Genomic DNA, 18,710 nt, shown 5'->3' on the forward strand with positions numbered 1-18,710 from the left:
CTTACAAAATTTAAAGCATATACATTTTAAAACCTATGAAAAGAAATATACAAAAGTTAAAAAAATAGATATATTACAATATTAAAACATTAAACATTTAAAATACACAACAATTTTACAACTCCTTAACATAGCCAGAAGCCCAGATTATTTGCCAAAGGCTGCCGGAACAAATAAGTTTTTGCCTGCTTCTGAAAGCACAACAAGGAGGGAGCTAGTCTAGCTTCCCCTGGAAGAAAGCTCCAGAGCACTGGAGCAGCCACCAAGAAGGCCCTCTCCCATGTTCCCACCAGGCCTTTGGGGCTGTGAAGATGGCGGGACTGAAAGAAGGGCTTCTCCAGAAGATCTCAAAGCAACGGGCAGGCTCATAAGGGAGAGTACGGTCTTTCAGATAACCTGGACCCGAGCCATATAGGGCTTTATAGGTCATAACCAGCACTTTGAATTGTGCCCGGAAACAGACTGGAACCTAGTGGAGCTGTTTTAACAGGGGAGTTGTATGGTCCCTGTAACCAGCCCCAGTCAACAATCTGGCTGCAGCTCTGAACCAGCTGGAATTTCTGAACACTCTTTAAAGGCAGCCCCACATAGAGTGCATTACAATAATCCAATCGGGATGTAACTAAGGCATGTGTCACCGTGGCCAGGTCGGATATCTCTAGGAACGGGTGCAGCTGGCACACTAGGTTGCATGCTAATTTGTGGCTTTCAGCAGATAGGATGGCTGTTCTGTGTGCAAAATGTCAGGCTGGATGCTGCTTTGTGTAGGTAATAAAAGCCAACCCAAAGCTTTGAGATGATACACGTGCAGGCACTCCTGGTGGTTCTGCATGGACCTGCAGTCCATTTGGAATCTACTCAGTAGAGCCTTTAGTATACTGGCTCTGGGGTTCATCAAACAAGGCTAAAATACTGCATCTTTACCAGGGTTTTCTGCTTCTAGTTCCTTTCTGGGATTATTGTGGGCTTCTTTACATGGCGGACATGTGATTTTAGTCAAGTTGCATTGAACTTTTCCTGTCTTTTCTATTACGCAGTGCTGAATTATGGTACAACACCAGCATTTCACACAGCTGATCAATGGGAATAATGCCCCTTATCGCATTATCTCTGATATTTTTGAAAGAGGCATAAAGGTCATAAACCATGGGAGGGGCCCTGGAGGTTGATGAAATTGCGTAAAGAACCCGCAAACTTCCGTGAGCAGCCAAACTTGATTGCATAATATAAGCCCCGAGTAAAAGGGCTCTGCTTCTTTGTGAAATGCCCTGCCTGGTGATTTCAGGCAGACACCAGCATTGTTTCATTACTGGTGCCTGTTGAATACATTTTTATTTAAACAAGCCTCCCCTAACTAGCCAGCTGTGGTTTTATTGGCAAAATATAATTTTAATGGTTTTATTTCTGTATTTCAATTATTATTTCTTCCTTTTTTGTTCACTGCTTGGATATTTTATTTGGATGTAGAGCGGCATTTAAATCTTGAAAATAAATAAAAATAAAAATACAGGTGTTATGAAGTCACCTCAGATAGACATAATAAAGAGAATTATATCTCCGAATTGAATGAAATGTTAAGAAAGGGCTAACGAATATCTTTCCTTTCCTTGATGGACTTGCCAGTATTACAAAGTCTTTCCCTCAGCAAAACAGCATCCGCTTATTTTGTCAGGAATGAACCTGAATAATCTAGCCTTCTGGCCTTCATCCAAGGTGCTATCACTGCCAGAAACTGGGGAATAGGGAAATGTTTCCAAGCTATATTTGATGAAAAGAAGAGGAGCTTTAGAAAAGGATAGGGCCAACTGTCATCTATCTTTAATGACACTGCAGGATCATCGTCTCCTCAGCAGAGAAGCATACTACAGGACCTGTAGCTCTTTATATAATTGAGAGCCCTCAGAAAAGAGAACAGCAGCACATCTCTCTCAAAGAACACCATCCAGCCTGTTCTTTCACATGCTCAATAGGTCCCTAAGCCCTGACAAGAACATTACTTCTTGAACTGCATCAGATACTCCTTGCTTCCTTTGAGCCATGTTGCTTTCTAACTGCAGGGTGGCTCTTAAGCAATACATAGATGTCACACCTCCACAAGTCCACTTCCCAACAGCACCAAATATAATTGTGCCTTGACATTGTAACAGGCGTTGCTCCCGGAGGAAATTTAGATTGAAAACTCTACTTTTGGATTCTAAGATATTTGGGGCAGGGTGCTATAAACATCAGTAATAATTCTTTGTTGTTGTTTATTCGTTCAGTCGTTTCCGACTCTTCGTGACTTCATGGACCAGCCCACGCCAGAGCTTTCTGTCGGCTGTCGCCACCCCCAGCTCCCCCAAGGTCAAGTCTGTCACCTCCAGAATATCATCCATCCATCTTGCCCTTGGTCGGCCCCTCTTCCTTTTGCCTTCCACTTTCCCTAGCATTAGCCTCTTCTCCAGGGTATCCTGTCTTCTCATTATGTGGCCAAAGTACTTCAGTTTTGCCTTTAATACCATTCCCTCAAGTGAGCAGTCTGGCTTTATTTCCTGGAGTATGGACTGGTTTGATCTTACCTGAGCTTTAAAGCAGGCTAATGAATGTGTTTTCCACAATGGAACTGTCTTTCAATAAATATGTTGGAGTAGCTATAAATCTGGACCACAGACAAATTTGGAGGCTTTTTCTTTTTTAAATTACAGAATTAAAAGGGATAAGAGCACTGTTGGAGCAGGTTGTCTGGCCCTAGTACCTCAATCGTGGGTGTAGCCACATCCTCCTAACAGCAGCAAAAACTTGGCCCCGTTAATTAGTGCTGGAAAGTAGGGGACTTATAAAGACTAATGAGGCCACACTTACTTGCTTCAGGTATCCAAGCAGTTACAGTGAAAGTAGAGGCCTGTACTGCAACCACAGCAGCAGCTACAGGATGGGATATGATGAGGCTGTCCATGCTATATTACCTTAATTTCTTTTAAGCATGTTCCCTAATCAAAAGCCGAGAAATAAGTACAGAATGTTTCTGTGACAGTAAAATCCTCATGTGGAGTCTGTATCACGTCAGTTTCACATGTGGAGGCAGTTTGAATGAAATTGTTCCCATGGGAAACTTGTAGAATTTATCACTTCACAAAGAAGATTATAGCAATCTATCCATGTATTGCCAAATAGTATAGTTATTTCATCCATGTGGGAAGTGTCAATGCCTTGCAGGAGCACTCACATGGGAACTTACATGTGGTTCTCCATAAAGTACTGGAGAAGTAAGGGATACAGCCATGGAGAATCTAAAATTAAGAACATAGAAGTGCTGTGCTGGATCAGACTAAGGATCCATCTACTCCAGCATTCTGTTCACACAGTGTGTGCAAGAAACCCCCAAGAAGGTAGAAGGTGTAACAGCACCTTCCCGCTCAAGTTCCCCAGCAACTGGTGTACAGAAGCATACTGCCTCTGCTACTGGAGGTAGCACATAGCCATCAGGACCAGAAGCCACTGATACCCTTCTCCACTTCTCCATGAGGGTATTGAATACTTGATTAGTTACTTCTTTGCTCGTGCTAATCATTGATGACATGCCTTGGTGTTTTTTATATAGCACTGTAATTGTAATATGTGGAAAATATAAAATGCTGTGATCTACATTAGACAAAGTTACAGAATCAGAATATTATTTATGTGAAGGCAGAACTATTGTGGGGCAGAGCCCACAGCACAGTGGTACAGAACATGATCAGCATGCAGAAAGTCCTTGGTCCAATCCCTCCAGTCAACTCCAGGATGAGGTGGCAGGTGCCACCTCATCCTGGAGACCCTGCCTGAGACCCTAGAGAGCCTCAGACCCTGCCTGAGACCCTAGAGAGCCTCTGCCAGCTGGAGTAGCCAGTCCTGGGCTTGATGAACAAATAGTCCGACCCAGTATAATAAGGCAGCTTCCTTTGTTCCCATTCAAAAGCACTTTAAGCTGCTCTTTTTGTCATGACTACCAATAATGGCTCCATCTTTGAAGAGGACTGGAATTGGAGCATCCAAATCAGGATAATGTCAAAAGCCTCCGTTCCCTTGGTATATTATTTAATGGACTGAAATTTATTGCAGTACATTACAATTAACTCTTCATTAGACAAACAATTAAAAATTAAACAAATGTGGTAACTGATATCATTAGTGCATTTTTAATTACAGTGCAATAGCTCTAATTAGTATGATCTGAAATCTTAACTCTTACGAAAGGGACATTATCATTTCTATCCACAGAACACTGTGTCATGTGAAAACACCATGCTTCAAAGCTTCAAAATACCAACTCAGCTTTATGATGTATCACCCCTGGAGATGTAATGAGACTGGGCTGCAATTAGGGCAATGCCAGCACCATTACCCCGTGATACTGTGCAAGCATCTTGAGTTGGGCTCGGAAATTCTGTCTGATGAATAAGATGATATTTTGGACGAGCCAAGATTGGGCTAACGCTCCCTCGCACATCTAGATACTCATCTCATTTAAATTAATATACTGCAAAGGAACCACATTCCTATCTGAACCCAGAAATAGTTCCTCTGTGCTGCATTAATTTCAATGGGATGTGCATTTGGGATGAGTTTCAAAGGATCATTGGCCTGGTTGCCTTGGCAATGGAGACAATGCCCTTTTGCCCTTTAATACCCACTCCCCTCAAACAGTTTTGCAATCTTTAGCTTAGAGATGATGGGGGGAAATACCAAAATACCAATTCTGCAAGGAGTGAAAATGTTCATGAAACAACGCCCCCCCCCCCCTCCGCTCTGTTTTGGCTCAGCACTATGAGGGGCCTCTTAAATAGTAATTCAGACAATAAGGGACAAGGACCATCTATCTTGTTTGAGCAGGAAGAAACAGCCATAAGGCCATGCCTCTGTCTGACACATGGTAATCAAATGAAAGCTCAGAGTATAAATATGAAAAGTTTGGAGCTATTTTTTGCATCTCCCATTCCTCCATAAGAATGCCTTCTTATGTCAGAATCCATTGAGTGTCAGGTCTGAAGAGGTCAGAATCTCTGCATCCAGGGGAGCTGGTTGTCAGCACAACAAAGCCAGAGGAAAGAAGGAGGGTGGGGTCAGCAAGTCAGAGGTCAAGACCAAAAGCAGCGACCGAAGAGCAGAAGCGCTAGAAGTGGGCGATGCCTACCTGACATCTGTCACTTGCTCCCTGCCCAGGCTTTGCTGCATATGGGTTTTCCTTTCAGAAAAACCCTGCATACAGTGAAGCACAGCCAGCCACACATCTGTTGGAAAAACGAAGGGGATGCCGCTGGTTCAGCCCAGCTACAGCTGCCCTGCCTCCTACTGCCTCTGTATTTGTTGACTCATGAAAGATCAGGGAGATGGAGGCATTCTTGGGGATTCATGTTCTGAGTCAAGGGACGATGGTAGAGCCACATCCTGTAAAAGGGAAGGTATTGGAGCAGCCTGATCAGGGATCAGGGAGCATGACAATGGAAGATATATGGCCCTGGTACTGCTGGGAGCCCCAGTTTGAGATGCCCCTCAAGGGGCTTCACATTGTTTGTTTTCATTTACAGCTTGCAAACATCTTTCCCCCTGACTTCTCCCTGGAAGCTCCAAAGGTATGGATTAGAATAGGATAGAATATTTATTTCTTACCCACCTCTCCCTCTGGATTGAGGCGGGGAACAACATGAAATACAAAATCCACATAAAATGCATAAAACTGATTAAAAACGTATAAAACTGATACAATATTAAAATATAACATGTCCAATTTAACAATTGGACATGTTAAAAAGCATCTGGGTAGGCCTGCTGGAAGAGATCAGTCTTTATGGCTTTCTTAAACTCGGCAAGACTATTAAGTTGAGGAATCTCTCCCAGCAGGCAATTCCAGAGTCTGGGGGTGGCAGAAGAAAAGGTCCTCTGCGTTAGCCTCTGGCTACCTGCGGAACCTTTCAAATTTTCAAAGAAAGCTTCAGTCCCCACTTCCTTGGCTCCAGCTCCCCAGTCTCTGTCTTCTGCTTGCGAAAGGCAGATGCTGTCTGCAGAGCTGGGAAGCTACAGGAGGAGAAACACAGCAGGGACTAGGAATATGGAGCAAGGGAGCCTCCCCCACGTGTCACACCCAAATTAAAGAGGGACCTAGTGCTGGGGTGGAACGTTGTACTAGGGCCTTTAATCCAGTGCTCTCTGCTCAAAGTATCTCTTCAAATACTTAAAAGGTTGTCTCACAGAGGAAGGCCAGGATCTCTTCTCGATCCTCCCAGAGTGCCAGACACGGAATAATGGGCTCAAGTTACAGAAAGTCAGATTCCAGCTGGACATCAGGAAAAACTTCCTGACTGTTAGAGCAGTACGACAATGGAACCAGTTACCTAGGGAGGTTGTGGGCTCTCCCACACTAGAGGCATTCAAGAAGCAGCTGGACAACCATCTTTCAGGGATGCTTTAGGGTGGATTCCTGCATTGAGCAGGGGGTTGGACTCGATGACCTTACAGGCCCCTTCCAACTCTACTATGCTGATTCTATGGCCCTGGTCACCCATGCTCCCTATTTCAGTTGGGACCAGAGCTGTGCCTTTTCCTTTGGAGGGGAAAATACTGACCCCACTAGCAGACAAGTGGGCCCAGTTGCTCTCCTTTGGGCTCCTGGACTTCCTCCTCGTTGCATTTACTGAGTGTCCCAAAGGGTTGGCATTTCAGGCAGCTGCCTCTCACTCAGAGGGGGAAGGGGAAGGAAAACCTCCTGCTGTGCATGCGGAGGATTCTGGCTAGCCTGGTCTCTTTTGAACCTCTCCCAGTGCTGGCTCAGACCCCACAGATGACCCAACCTGATATTGGGCTTCTCTTGACACCCCCACGTTTGGCTCACCCCATCTCAAAATATAAAAATTAAAAACCCTACACGAAAGAACCACACAAATGTATAAACATATACATATTTACCTTTCTGTTTTTAAATATGCAAAAGGCTCGAACAAGGATAAAGCGAGGAGATCAACTTTGCATAAATTATACCCCTGCTGGATCCTGGGTCCCTGCTCCTATCTGTCTTACTGGCCTCTGCACCCAGTATTTCCAGTCTTGTTCCCAGCTGGAGTGCCACAGGACTCAGCCACTGAGTTGTCAGGATGGTCAGGTCTGGCTTAAAAGAGCCAGTGGGCTGGCATAGGTTACCTGCATCTCTACATCCCAGCCTGCCTCTCACACTCCCTTCTTCCTGCTCATGACTACCCATTCCTCTCTCTCTCTCAGATCTCTCCAAATGAACAGGCTCACCTCTGAAAGATGAGAAATGCAGGAATGGCTTTTGTCACAATTCAGAGCATTCTGCCTCAGGCCAAGGAATCACAAACATCATCACAAGCAGAATGTGAAAGTGAACCAACCCTGTCCAAGTTATGCAAAAGGACCTCTAAGACTCAGCACCAGGAGGTACAAGGTAAAGCTTGCTTGGAATAACAGGTAGAGGGGATTTCCTCAGCAGAGGAGGGAAAGTTCAGGCAATAACTCCTCTTTCCCTGGACTTTTCTCCAACATACGATCTCCAAAGGGTCCCAGGAGATAGCTTTTTTCCAGGTGAATCCACTGGAGGAGAGGGGCATACCCAGTGGCAACAGATATCATTTTTTTACACCAAGCACATCTACAGCCTTTCCTCTGGATCCCAGCTTCGAGAAACTAGTCCTGCAAAAATGGCAGGACCCAACTAAGATCTCCAAGCCTCCCAAATCATGGCTTTCCTTCTATCTCTTAGCCAGGGACAAGGAAGCCCTCCTCACCACGCCTCTGGTAGATGCAGCTGCTGTAGCCTTGGGCAGAAACATTGCCGTCCCATCAGCAGCAGAAGCCCCACTTAAAGATGCTCAAGACCATAAGCTCTCATCAAACGCAGCTTCGAGGCTGTAATACCTTTGGAGCTTGTAGGGAGAAGTCGGGGAAAACTCAGCTGTTACACTTACCACGAGCTGTTTTCCTCTGACTTCAGTAGAGGAAGCTCCAATCCCACCTGTTTTTATGTGTTGGAGGGTGGTAGTTGCTAGAAGCCTCTTTGCTGCCTATCCTTGTATTGCTTGTTACTTTCTTAACTTCTGAGCTTATGTCTTAGTGCATTATGCTTTTGGCTGAAAGCTGTCAACCTGTTGTTGAATAGTTCAATAAATGTCATTCTACAATCTACTTTGCTTCTCATCCCTGTCTCTTGCTGAGGTCTGGCCCTGTTCCGAATTTGTCTTGCTGTTGTCCTTCTGCACTGGGTTTTCCTCTAAACTTGGCAAGTACTTGGACTGGGGAGCCTGAGCCAGAAAAGTAGCCAAGGAGGCGGGGTCTGAAGCTTTCTTTGAACATTTGAAAGGTTCTGCCAATCAGTGGGTAGCCAGAGGCTAACGCACACTTTGGAAGAAGTCAGGGAAAAACCGCTCATTGTAAGTGTAACAGCAGTGTTGCTTGGAGTCTTTGTTTGTCTGTTTCCCAAATGCTTGGAGCCTCTAACCCTAATGAAAGAATGACTATCCATCCACATATGACAACAGTGTTCATATAGAGCCACTGGGGGAACTGCTGTTTGGGAAAATCACTGCAGCCTTTTTTCAAGATTTTTATCTCCTAAAAAAAGAAAAGGCACCTACTAGTGCTAATCAAGACACAAAGCAATTGAATCATTCGGTGATTATGATTCTAAACATGAATATTCAGCACAGCATAGTATAAATCATGTAGTTCAGTTGGTTCTATACTTACTGTGCCCCACCACAGAGCATCTGCATATGTAGAAAATTGAGCATTTTCATCTTTTTCAACCAGATACACAAGGAAAGATGAAAAAATGAGTACTAAAAATCCTATATACCAGGCTGTGATTAATTCCTATAAAACAAAAAAAAGACATCATTAAAAAATAAATGTGCATTTTGACAACTTATCTGGATCAATACATTTGCTGGAATATTTATACTTCCATATTCTATAGACAGCTCATTAGTTTAATACTCAAAGCTCCTTGAATGTACAGATTCTCCTTAAACACAGTGACAGGGTTCACATGTAAGAGATGCATACAAATACACACACACTCATGAAAGGTCTAAGTACAACAAGAAACACTGCAAGAGTTTTCAACTCTTCATTTGCATTCTGCATGAAACATACACATGAATTATATAGAAGGAAGTGAATAGACCCTTACTTTACTATGTGCATAAACCACTGAACCTAATAATTTCCAAGTTCCTCCTCTTCGGTCCATGCGCACCATACGAAGGATCTGTAGGAAACGAAGACTTCTGAGTGCTGATGTTGCAAAAATGTTACCCTGAGTTTTTGCAGAAACAACTGCTACTGAAGCGATGAGAACAATGATGTCTGAAAGAAATACATTACAAAATATATTAATGCACATATATTCATTCACCTGTAATAGCTCAACAGCATATCATCATATGCTGGGTGAATTGGGTAATTTTGTACATTAAGAATATTCTTCAATAGTCTTTACAACAATTCTATTTTGATTAGGTTTGGAAAATAAGAACTAAAGTCCTAAGAAAACTACACAAATAAGTGTTTAGAAGGTACATGTGGATAGTGCTGAAAAAGGACCAATCAAATTTAAAGAGTATATTCAGGATTTGTATCTAATTGGTGTAAATTGCACAAAATAAAAGAGCCTGAAATTCATGTTCTTTAAGCAATATAGTTAATGTCTGGAGGGGCAATAAAACTAGTATCAATGTCATTACTATTAAGTTGGATACATAAAACTTTCAAGAGCAACAGTCCAAAAATCTGAGACGAAAATGAGTGGAAATAATAATAACTCAATAAATTTGAACGATTAACAAAAATATAAAATATTGCATTAACCAATATTAAGCACTGTCAATATAAATGCTTCTTTATTCAAGTTTTAAAGCAATTTGCAAGAATAGGTAAGATTTTTGCATTTCCCAAGGACTGTACTTGTACACCCTCATGCATTTCAAGCGCAGCTTTCATGTAATATGTGTACACCAATTTCCTGGGACCAAACTGGAAACAATGATTTAAACCAACATGATGATGTAAGTCAGGCTTCTCTTATATATGATGTTTTCTATGCTTCCCAATATTTTCTATTGGGAAAATTAAGGGTGTTTAGCATTCTCCACGACATTCTAGCTTTTCAGGCATAAGAAGGTTTTCATGTCAGGAAGAGTTCCACCATGCAGTTCCCCACCAAAATCTGAAGATCCAGGAAAGGCTGTATCACATGCTATGTCTGTACATTTGAACCAGTTCTTACTTTCCAGAAAGTAAGCATCTCTGTTCCAATCTCGACCTAAACCATTTGCAATCTGCAAATGATGTTTTCTTTGTGTCTTGGATGGCAGGAATTCCATTTTAAATAAATGTGAACGTTTTACTGTAAGGATCTGTGGCTACCTTGTTTTTTTCCTCATGGCAGGAAAAGCATCCAGAACGATTTTTCATAGCTCTATTGAATGCTAATTTGATAGTGTGATGGATAGTTGATACCGTTCTTAATTTTCCCCAAATTTTCTTTGCTACTTGTCCAGGCAGTAAAAGATATCATAAATGCATCATCAACATGAAAGCAGCTTGTCAGTGGGCCCCTTAAGTATGACTTGTTCAAGCTTGCCCATAAATAAATTGGCATAGAATGGAGCCATGCATATGTCCAGGAGAAACGTGAATAAGTCATCCTTAAAAAACCCACTTACAAGCTGCTCATATGGTGGTGATACATTGATAATCAGGATACTTTGTAATCAGGATCAGTGACAAAGAAATTTTGGAGTGACTCAAACCCCCCCCCCCACAAACCCTCTATCCATCCCTCCATCAAATTTACATGCCATACTGCCACTGAAAATCCATACATCCCTTTCTTGGATATTCTTCTTGCTATGAAGAAAAACAACGTAATCATGGAAGCAAACTTTCACACTTTCATTTGCACAAACAAAATCTGTCAAAGTTGTGTTCAGATTCTTGACAAACATGTATTTTTAGTTGCTGTTCATGTAGTATTTTTCTCTGGAGAGGTTTTGATTAATCATCACCTATTAGTAAAAAAAACGTAATTGACAGGATATCTTCAGGAAATTTCTGAATAAATGTCACTTTCTGGTTTTTGCAGATGTTGTCACTTGAGCCAAAATATCTCTGAGTGTACATAAACTACACCCTGTGTATGGGAATCTTGTTAATTATCAGCATAGGAAATATTAATTTCACAGTCTCTCCTGTTTTTGCAAGTTTGTTTCAAGATGTAAGATCTTTGATCTTTTTTATGACATAAGGAACTGAAGTGGCTTAGATGTCACAATAATCCTTATTAATAGCTTAGACTGGAATGTGAAAATTGATTTCTATTATTGCTGTACAGTAGAATAGTGTTCTTTGGTAGCAGGAATTCAGAAAAATGGGTGTCATATGTGATTTACCTGCTCAATGGGAAGTTGTGAAATGCCTCTCTTAAACTTAATGTAACCCAAACTGCTCTAACAATGTGGAAGAGATGAATTTGATACTAATTTTCTGCAGCTTGTGACTTTCTTGATCAAATAATAATAATAATAAACCTTCTAAGATGTCTATTGCACAGAGATTGTTTTCAATTGCACAAACCCAGTGTACAAATTATTCCTTGAATTGCCTGATTTATCCCTCTTCCCTACTTATCAACAAATACAGGTGTCTGCTTAATTCATCTTGTGTTAAGATTAAAATACACACAGGTTGGTAAATTACCCTATAGTTAAATGATAGAATCTAAGGGCTTCTTTAAATGAGCAATTTATAGCACACTCATGACTAGCCACTCGCAGATGTCCGTGGGACCTTTTGACAACGATGCCCACCTCCTGCATGTCTCCCATTCCTTTTCTCAGTTTTAGCATCACAAAATAAACCTCAGAGAAGCCAACTCTTCTGAGGTTGCACTATAAAATGCCCATTGGAGGGCACTGTTCCATTAAAATGTACAGACCACGTGATTGCTACTAGGGCTGTGCGGAGTGCCTCTGTTCCGCTTTGAAATTCAAAGCAAAACTCCGTCAAGGGGCTACTGTGCTTCGAATTTCAAAGCAGCTCCATTGCCCTGCTTTGTCGAAGATCTGCTCCATTTTCGAATAATTGGTCCATTATAGTCAATGGGAATTAACAAAAATGCTTACAGCTCTGTCAATTTTAAAGATAAAGAAATGAAACTTGGTACCACGATAGACCTTAAGTAGGGCTTTAGCCATGCCAAGCGTGAAGCAGATCCATTCATCTGTTGTTGTTTTTAGGAAATTTGAGATTTTAAAATTATTATTTTTTAAAACTGCTGGAGCCATACCCTTCAAACTCAGATTGTCAAACCTCCTCTTTGGGATCTTGCACCTTGAGCAGTTTCAGCCCTTTACATCAGGGGGATCCCCAGTTTTTAGCTAAGAACTGCTGGGCGGGCAGGGCACCTTTCCTGTCACAGATTTAGTGGGCAGTCAGGCAGGCTCTTAGAACAACAACAACAACAACAACTACTTACAGTGCAGTAAGGCACACCCTGAAAGGATCTCCTCCTAGCATTTCTGATTAACGGGATTCCAAAACATCTCTCACTGTCTATGTTTCAAACCACTGAGCCTGACCCAGGGCATGAATCATTCACTATAATTGAACTCCACTGTATTTTGAAAGTGCTGCCGTGATCATGAATGATTGTGCTTCTAGAACTTTTCAATCTGTTTTTATAGTCAGGCAGGAGGGTTGTTGTTGTTTTTTAAAAATATTATTATTATTATTATTATTATTATTATTATTATTATTATTATCGGCTGTGCTACTTATAGTGCAGTAAGATGGACCCTGAAAGGATTCTCCTCCTAGCCTCCTAGCATATTTTTTTAAGATGGAAAGATCGTGGGAATCAGTTGTATGGATGTATACACAAGTGCCTACATTACACATCAGAACTTATACACTCCAGTATGCAGCCATTGTTTTCCCTAAATGTCAACATGGGAAACTTTAATATATGGTAGATACCATGGTCTGTGAATTCACAGCTCAAGCATACACACATGTATACTACGCCATAAGTGATGAAAATAATGAAGTGTTACTGTATGCCACATCTGAATGGGCTCAAAATGTGGCAATATGTTCCTGTACATAGCTGTATTACACTCTACATGTACTTTAAGCAAGGAAGAGTGCCTAGACACATTTTTTAAGAAACACCCCTATATGTGCTTTATCATATTAGGGTACAATCCTATGCATATTTAGACAGGAAAAAAATCCTTCAATTCCCAACAAACTATGCCTAGCTATGCTGGCTACGGCATGCTGGGAGATGTAGGACTTTTTTCTGTCTAAAGATGCATAGGATTGCACTCTTAGCCAAGCATGGTGGGGAGCATCTATAGCTCATACTTCACATGCCGATAATCTCAGGTTCAGTCTTTGGCATCTCCAGTTTAAAAGCCATGGCTGATACCAAAGAACTATGCCTGAAACTGTAGAGAGCTCTCAATTAGAATAAACGACAAAATAGTGAAATTGGAAATTGGAAATAGTTCATGGAAATTGTTTTAAAAGGTGAGTGGAAAAAACAAACCAAGGACTGGTTTTCTAGACTAAAATTGATAGGATTGTTTGATTGGATTGATTCTTTTTGTGAATCAGTTGTGGGTTCTCACAATACCAGGAGTGGTTTTTCAAACATTTTAGTTAAACAATTGAATACAGTCCATCAGTGACTGATATTCCTTATATAGAGAAGTCTTCAGTTAAGTGCAGCAACATTGTTTCAAGTCAAAACATGCCTCAGAAAGCCTAAAAAAAGTCAATTACCTTTGAAGTGTTTCGAAGCTCCGACAGACCTCCGCTCCGCAAATTCGAAGCTTCGACGGAGCTCCGTCGAACCTTTGAATTTGTGAAGCGGAGTGCACAGTTCTAGTTGCTACTCTCTTCTCTGTGTAATTGTGCTTGTTTCAAACATGGAAGAGAACCAGGAAGAGAGCCATGGTAAGGAAACATGATTTCCTTCCTGTCTGAATGTCCTCGCTGGCCCTGTTCAGAAGACATCTTAAACCACGGCTTTAAGCACAGTGAATAAGGCTTTTGCCTTATTCACTGCAGTTAAAGCCGAGGTTTAAGGTGTCTTCTGACCAGAGCCATTGTCTGAAAGAAGCCTTTGTAAGTCCACAAAATAGTTCAGGCATACGTAGTGAAGTGACTGGCTGCCCCCCCCCAGCTATTCCAGAGAGACTCCAATTATTTTTTAATCATTATTGTTTTAAAATTTAACAAATTCCCATTCCGTGTGACTCCAAGGCTTGCATACTCCTACACTAAAGCAAGTTGGTCCAATAAAGAATATATGTTGCTTTACTTAGTTGGGTCTCTTATTCAGTGAAATTAAAACAATGACATATGTGTTTTTACCAACCAAATATTGCATCCATTTTCAGGCACATGAATAAATTATGTAAATATACATTGTATTCTTGGTAATGAATCAGAAAAATACATCTTATAAGGCAGAAAGGTCATCACAGCATTTTTAATAATTGGTCATAACTCTCTTTCTAATACAACATTCATACACATAACAGCAGGGTTGTCAGATTCTGCTCCATTCTTCCACCAGTTCCTTTGGCTACTCTTTGTACCCTGATGTGAGGAAAAACAAGTTTCAGTGTAGCCCTTTTTGTTACACCAAGAGGGAGGGAAGTGCAGGCAACACTACTGGTAGAGAAGTAGGGTGTGTTTTAGAAGGCACTGCTTCCCAATAAAAGCTCAATAAGTAGGTGACATCAGACTGACATATTTTGAGGGGAATATATGCTTGGTCTGCAATGACTTCTGAGACTCCAGTCTTGTGCATACTTGCCTGGGAGTAACTCCTTGAGCACAGTAGATCTGAGTAAACATGTATAAGATTGTACTACTACACATGTTGTTTAGAGATTACCACAAATTGTGTACAAACATTGTGTTGTTAATGTGCATCAACTACTTGTCACCTGTTTTATCCATATTGATCACAACATAAGTGATCTGTATCAGCTGATTAAGTTGGGCACATGATATACTCCTCCCACTGATTTCAATGGATCTACTCTAAGCATAATTAAGCCTGGATCCAACCCAGAAGCTGGATAAGGAACTGTCCAGAGTTCCTAGTGTGATCAAGCAACTTGGGCTGCCTTTAGATAGCCACAGTCACATGACTGATGGTAGTACTGATCACTTTTCTAGAGGGGAGATTCTGTCACTTCCACTAGTCCTTGCAAAGATGATCTGTGCAGTCACTAATTATCTGCTCAGAGCTACACACATGCAGCTCTAGTTGTTGTGCTCAAGGATGGTTGGATTGCAGCAATGACGTCTGGCAGACTATGGAACCTCAGAAATAACAGGTCTTAAAGCTTCATGCCTAAAAAAGCAATATAGCCAGTAATGCTAATCTCAGGTTTCATCACATACATCCAGGAAATCTTCAACCTAGTTTTTCTTCCCATAGTGCCCCCCTATAATCTGGAATAAGGGATTGGTTATAATTTCATTTGGTTTGTTATTAACAAGAACTTAACAAAATCTGCAAATTTCTTCATAAACATGACAGAAAGAACTTGAATTTTAAAAAATGTGTGCGGGAGAAAACAAAACTGATAGATGTGTCCATCCCTATCTAGAATACCAGTCACTCATGCATTGGTAATCTCTTACTTGGAGTAACTTGCAACATGCTTATAGCCCTTGAGAATTATTTGGAAGTTCTAGCTGGCACAGTATTCTGTGGCCCATCTATGGGTGAGGAATATAGTATACAAACTTGGGCTCCTCTGCATTAGCTTCCAATTAGCTGCCAGACCCAATTCAATAGGCCATTTATTTCCTTTAATTCTATAAATGTCCTGCATCCGATGCCTTTTAAGAACGTCTTCATTGTATGTGGGTTCCAATCCCCCTCAAATCTGAAGGTGGAAGTGTTCTGGGTCTTTTATGGTGGTTACATCACTTGGGGCATAAGAAAGGACCTTTTCACGTAGTGACACCTATCCTCTGGAACTCCTTGGGCAGGGAGAAAGATTAAAATATTTCACCTTCAGTAGCTAGGATATTCTGAAGGTTAAAGGTTTTTAACTGATGGAGTAGAAATTGTATTGAAACTGTAGTTTATTGAAATTATAAAGCTTTTATTGAAACAATTTTATAGCATTTTCGAGCTTATTATGTGTAGGTCTTCCAGCCGAAGCTCACACAGGAGGATTCTACAAAGACGCAATCAATCCTCCCTGTTGACTTATCTGACTCTGTTATGAGGAAGGAACAGCTACTAGACAGTAGTCATCTAAACAGCCTTATGAGTGTGGACTTTGGCAAATTAAGAAAGGAGGATTTTTTGGCCTCTTCTACTACTCCACCTGTGTAGGTCTTAACTGAAACTTGAACTTTATTTTGTTTGTTTTTGATTGATTGTAAGCTTCTTTATACATTTTTAGTGGAAAAGTGACTAATTTATAGGTATTCTATTGTCAATATAAATCAAGGACACAATTAAGAGAAGCTAACGTGTTTTTAAGGGCCATTGAAATTGACAGAATTTCTTTGGATTGTGCCTCCAATCGGGTGCTTAAACTTACCTGTTCAGTGGATGTGATATATTTTCCTCCTATATCAACAGCAAGATGTTGAAGATAAGCAGTGACATCATAATAAAGAACAAAAGCAAAATTCTTCACTAGAATATTATGATGTATTTCCTGTGCCTCATCTTATGAGCCTGACCTAAGTTGATTTTTTCTTCTTGACTTCACCATGAGTTATTTACATTTAAATATCTCCTAGAAAGCTAAAATACAGTCATTCCTGAAAAAGAGCACTATCAGTCTGAGAAAGGAAGAAGATGAAAGATCAGGAAAAATGTCTTCACGCTAGTTACCTGACTTGCATGCATTTATTTCAGACTGAAAACAAAGGAAGATGGGTTCCCGTATTTTACGACAGTTGGCCATGCTGGCACGCTATTATGCACCACTTTTTGGAGGCCGCAACCTTATCATTACCAATACAGTGAGCAGTGGTTTTCTACTGGGAGCTGCAGATGTCATTCAACAGTCTTTGGAGAGAAGGCAAAAGCCCACACAAAAGTGGGATGGTGGCCGTACAGCTCACATGTTTATTACAGGATGTAGCATGGGACCACTCCTACATTATTGGTACTTTTGGATAGACAAAATAACCCCAAGAAAAGGCATTCAACATGTTAAAATTGTCATCATAAAGGTAACGATCGATCAGTTCTTTGCTCCGGCATTTGGAGTCTGGTATTTCACAATAATGGGGCTGCTTCAAGGCCATAGTTTGGCAGATGCATTGAACGAATTTAGGAAGAAGTTCTGGGACTATTACTTGGCAGAACTCACCTTGTGGCCGGCAGCTCAGATGATCAATTTTCTATTTCTCCCTTCTCACTATCGAGTGATGTTTGTGAATGTAGTAACATTGGGATGGAATGTATACCTTTCATATCTTAAGCACAGAAGCTAAGGATGCTAAGGACTGCAAAGACTCTGAAGCGGGACATGAAGCATGAACCATGAACCAACTTCTTTGAACTGATTGTTTTGACTAAAAATACATGTGGATTTGATGCCCTGTAATTGGAATGCTATTCTTTAAATCCTCTTTACAAGGACATTTTAAGCTAGGTAAAATCACGTTTCACTATCCTTGTTTCTCCAGTTTACACTTTCATTTTTTCATTATTATTATTATTTTAAAATGTCATTGATGCATACAAGAATATATTAAGAATTCAATCCAATGCAGAGCAGGACGCTCCCTTGCATTTATTTAATTCAAGCATTTATATACTGTACCATTTTTCATGTATAAACAACTTCACAAAGAGATTTACAGTAATATCACCACAAAACATCAATTAAAAAGTGACTGGCAAGGCAGATGCTAAACTAAAATATTAGACTAAAGGACTGAAGCTCTTGTGGGCGTGGGGAGGTGAGAATCCTTCCCCAAGAAATGTATACATTACAGAATTTTTCAGAACCAAATATCTCAGAATACACTAATGCAAGCATGTTTGTTCAATTTATGCAGGCCAGTCACCTCTGCTGGATTGGGAATTTTTCAAAAGTGATATAGTGCAAGTTGTTCTTTCCAGCTTTGAGCTACTTACTCCTGATTTAGGAATCTCTGGGCTTGGTGGGGGGGGGAAGCACCACAACACCTGTAGCATCCACAAAACTTCCAGCCTTGTACTTTGCTATTTAAAGCTCCAGGGCTGGCCCTGCCATCAAGGAGGGTGTGGAAGAAGATTGTGGGGTGTATCAAGGGGCAGTTATAATGAATTACCCATTATTTAGTTTATTATTCTGTTTTTAATACCAGGGACACCATTTTGAGTTTCTGATTCAAGTACCAAAATACCTTGGATATCTTGTTCAATTCCAATCTGTTTTAATGGCACTTGCACAGGAACCATTCATGGTGGATCGCTCTCGCAATCTGAGGTTTTAGCTACATTTGGGGAATGTACATTTAAGGTATAGTATACATACACTTGTCAATATAATGAGAAGATATGCATTTATTTTAAAAAGAAAAATGAAATCACCCTTTGACTTCAATAGTCAGTGAGAAGAAGAAGCAGGCAGGGAATGAGCAGCCCCGAGAACTTAATTGCTGTATCCTCCTACAGCAGTAGTTTGAAGAACTGC

At 40.8% G+C, this 18,710-nt stretch overlaps 2 protein-coding genes across 6 annotated transcripts in view; one reads left to right on the forward strand and one right to left on the reverse strand.

Annotated features, from left to right (window-relative positions):
- The window catches only part of KCNQ5 (potassium voltage-gated channel subfamily Q member 5), a 322,595-nt gene that overhangs the window by 41,001 nt on the left and 262,884 nt on the right, over positions 1-18,710 (reverse strand). For all 5 annotated transcript variants that reach the window (XM_063125807.1, XM_063125805.1, XM_063125808.1 and 2 more), the window contains exons 4-5: positions 9,161-9,336; positions 8,716-8,841 (exon numbers count right to left, since the gene is read on the reverse strand). In XM_063125807.1, coding sequence (XP_062981877.1) covers positions 8,716-8,841; positions 9,161-9,336 — 302 coding nt within the window. The remainder of the gene's footprint in view (positions 1-8,715; positions 8,842-9,160; positions 9,337-18,710) is intronic.
- Positions 16,954-17,520, forward strand: LOC134398484 (mpv17-like protein 2). The gene has a single exon (XM_063125803.1). It carries the CDS (start codon positions 16,954-16,956, stop codon positions 17,518-17,520), a length of 567 nt encoding a protein of 188 aa, XP_062981873.1.

This window comes from Elgaria multicarinata, chromosome 4 (assembly GCF_023053635.1).
Source record: "Elgaria multicarinata webbii isolate HBS135686 ecotype San Diego chromosome 4, rElgMul1.1.pri, whole genome shotgun sequence".
Classification (NCBI taxonomy): domain Eukaryota; kingdom Metazoa; phylum Chordata; class Lepidosauria; order Squamata; family Anguidae; genus Elgaria; species Elgaria multicarinata.

What these genes read in the sequence shown, in the direction of transcription:
- LOC134398484 (XM_063125803.1), top strand. Translation starts at nt 16,954, where the DNA reads ATGGGTTCCCGTATTTTACGACAGTTGGCCATGCTGGCACGCTATTAT.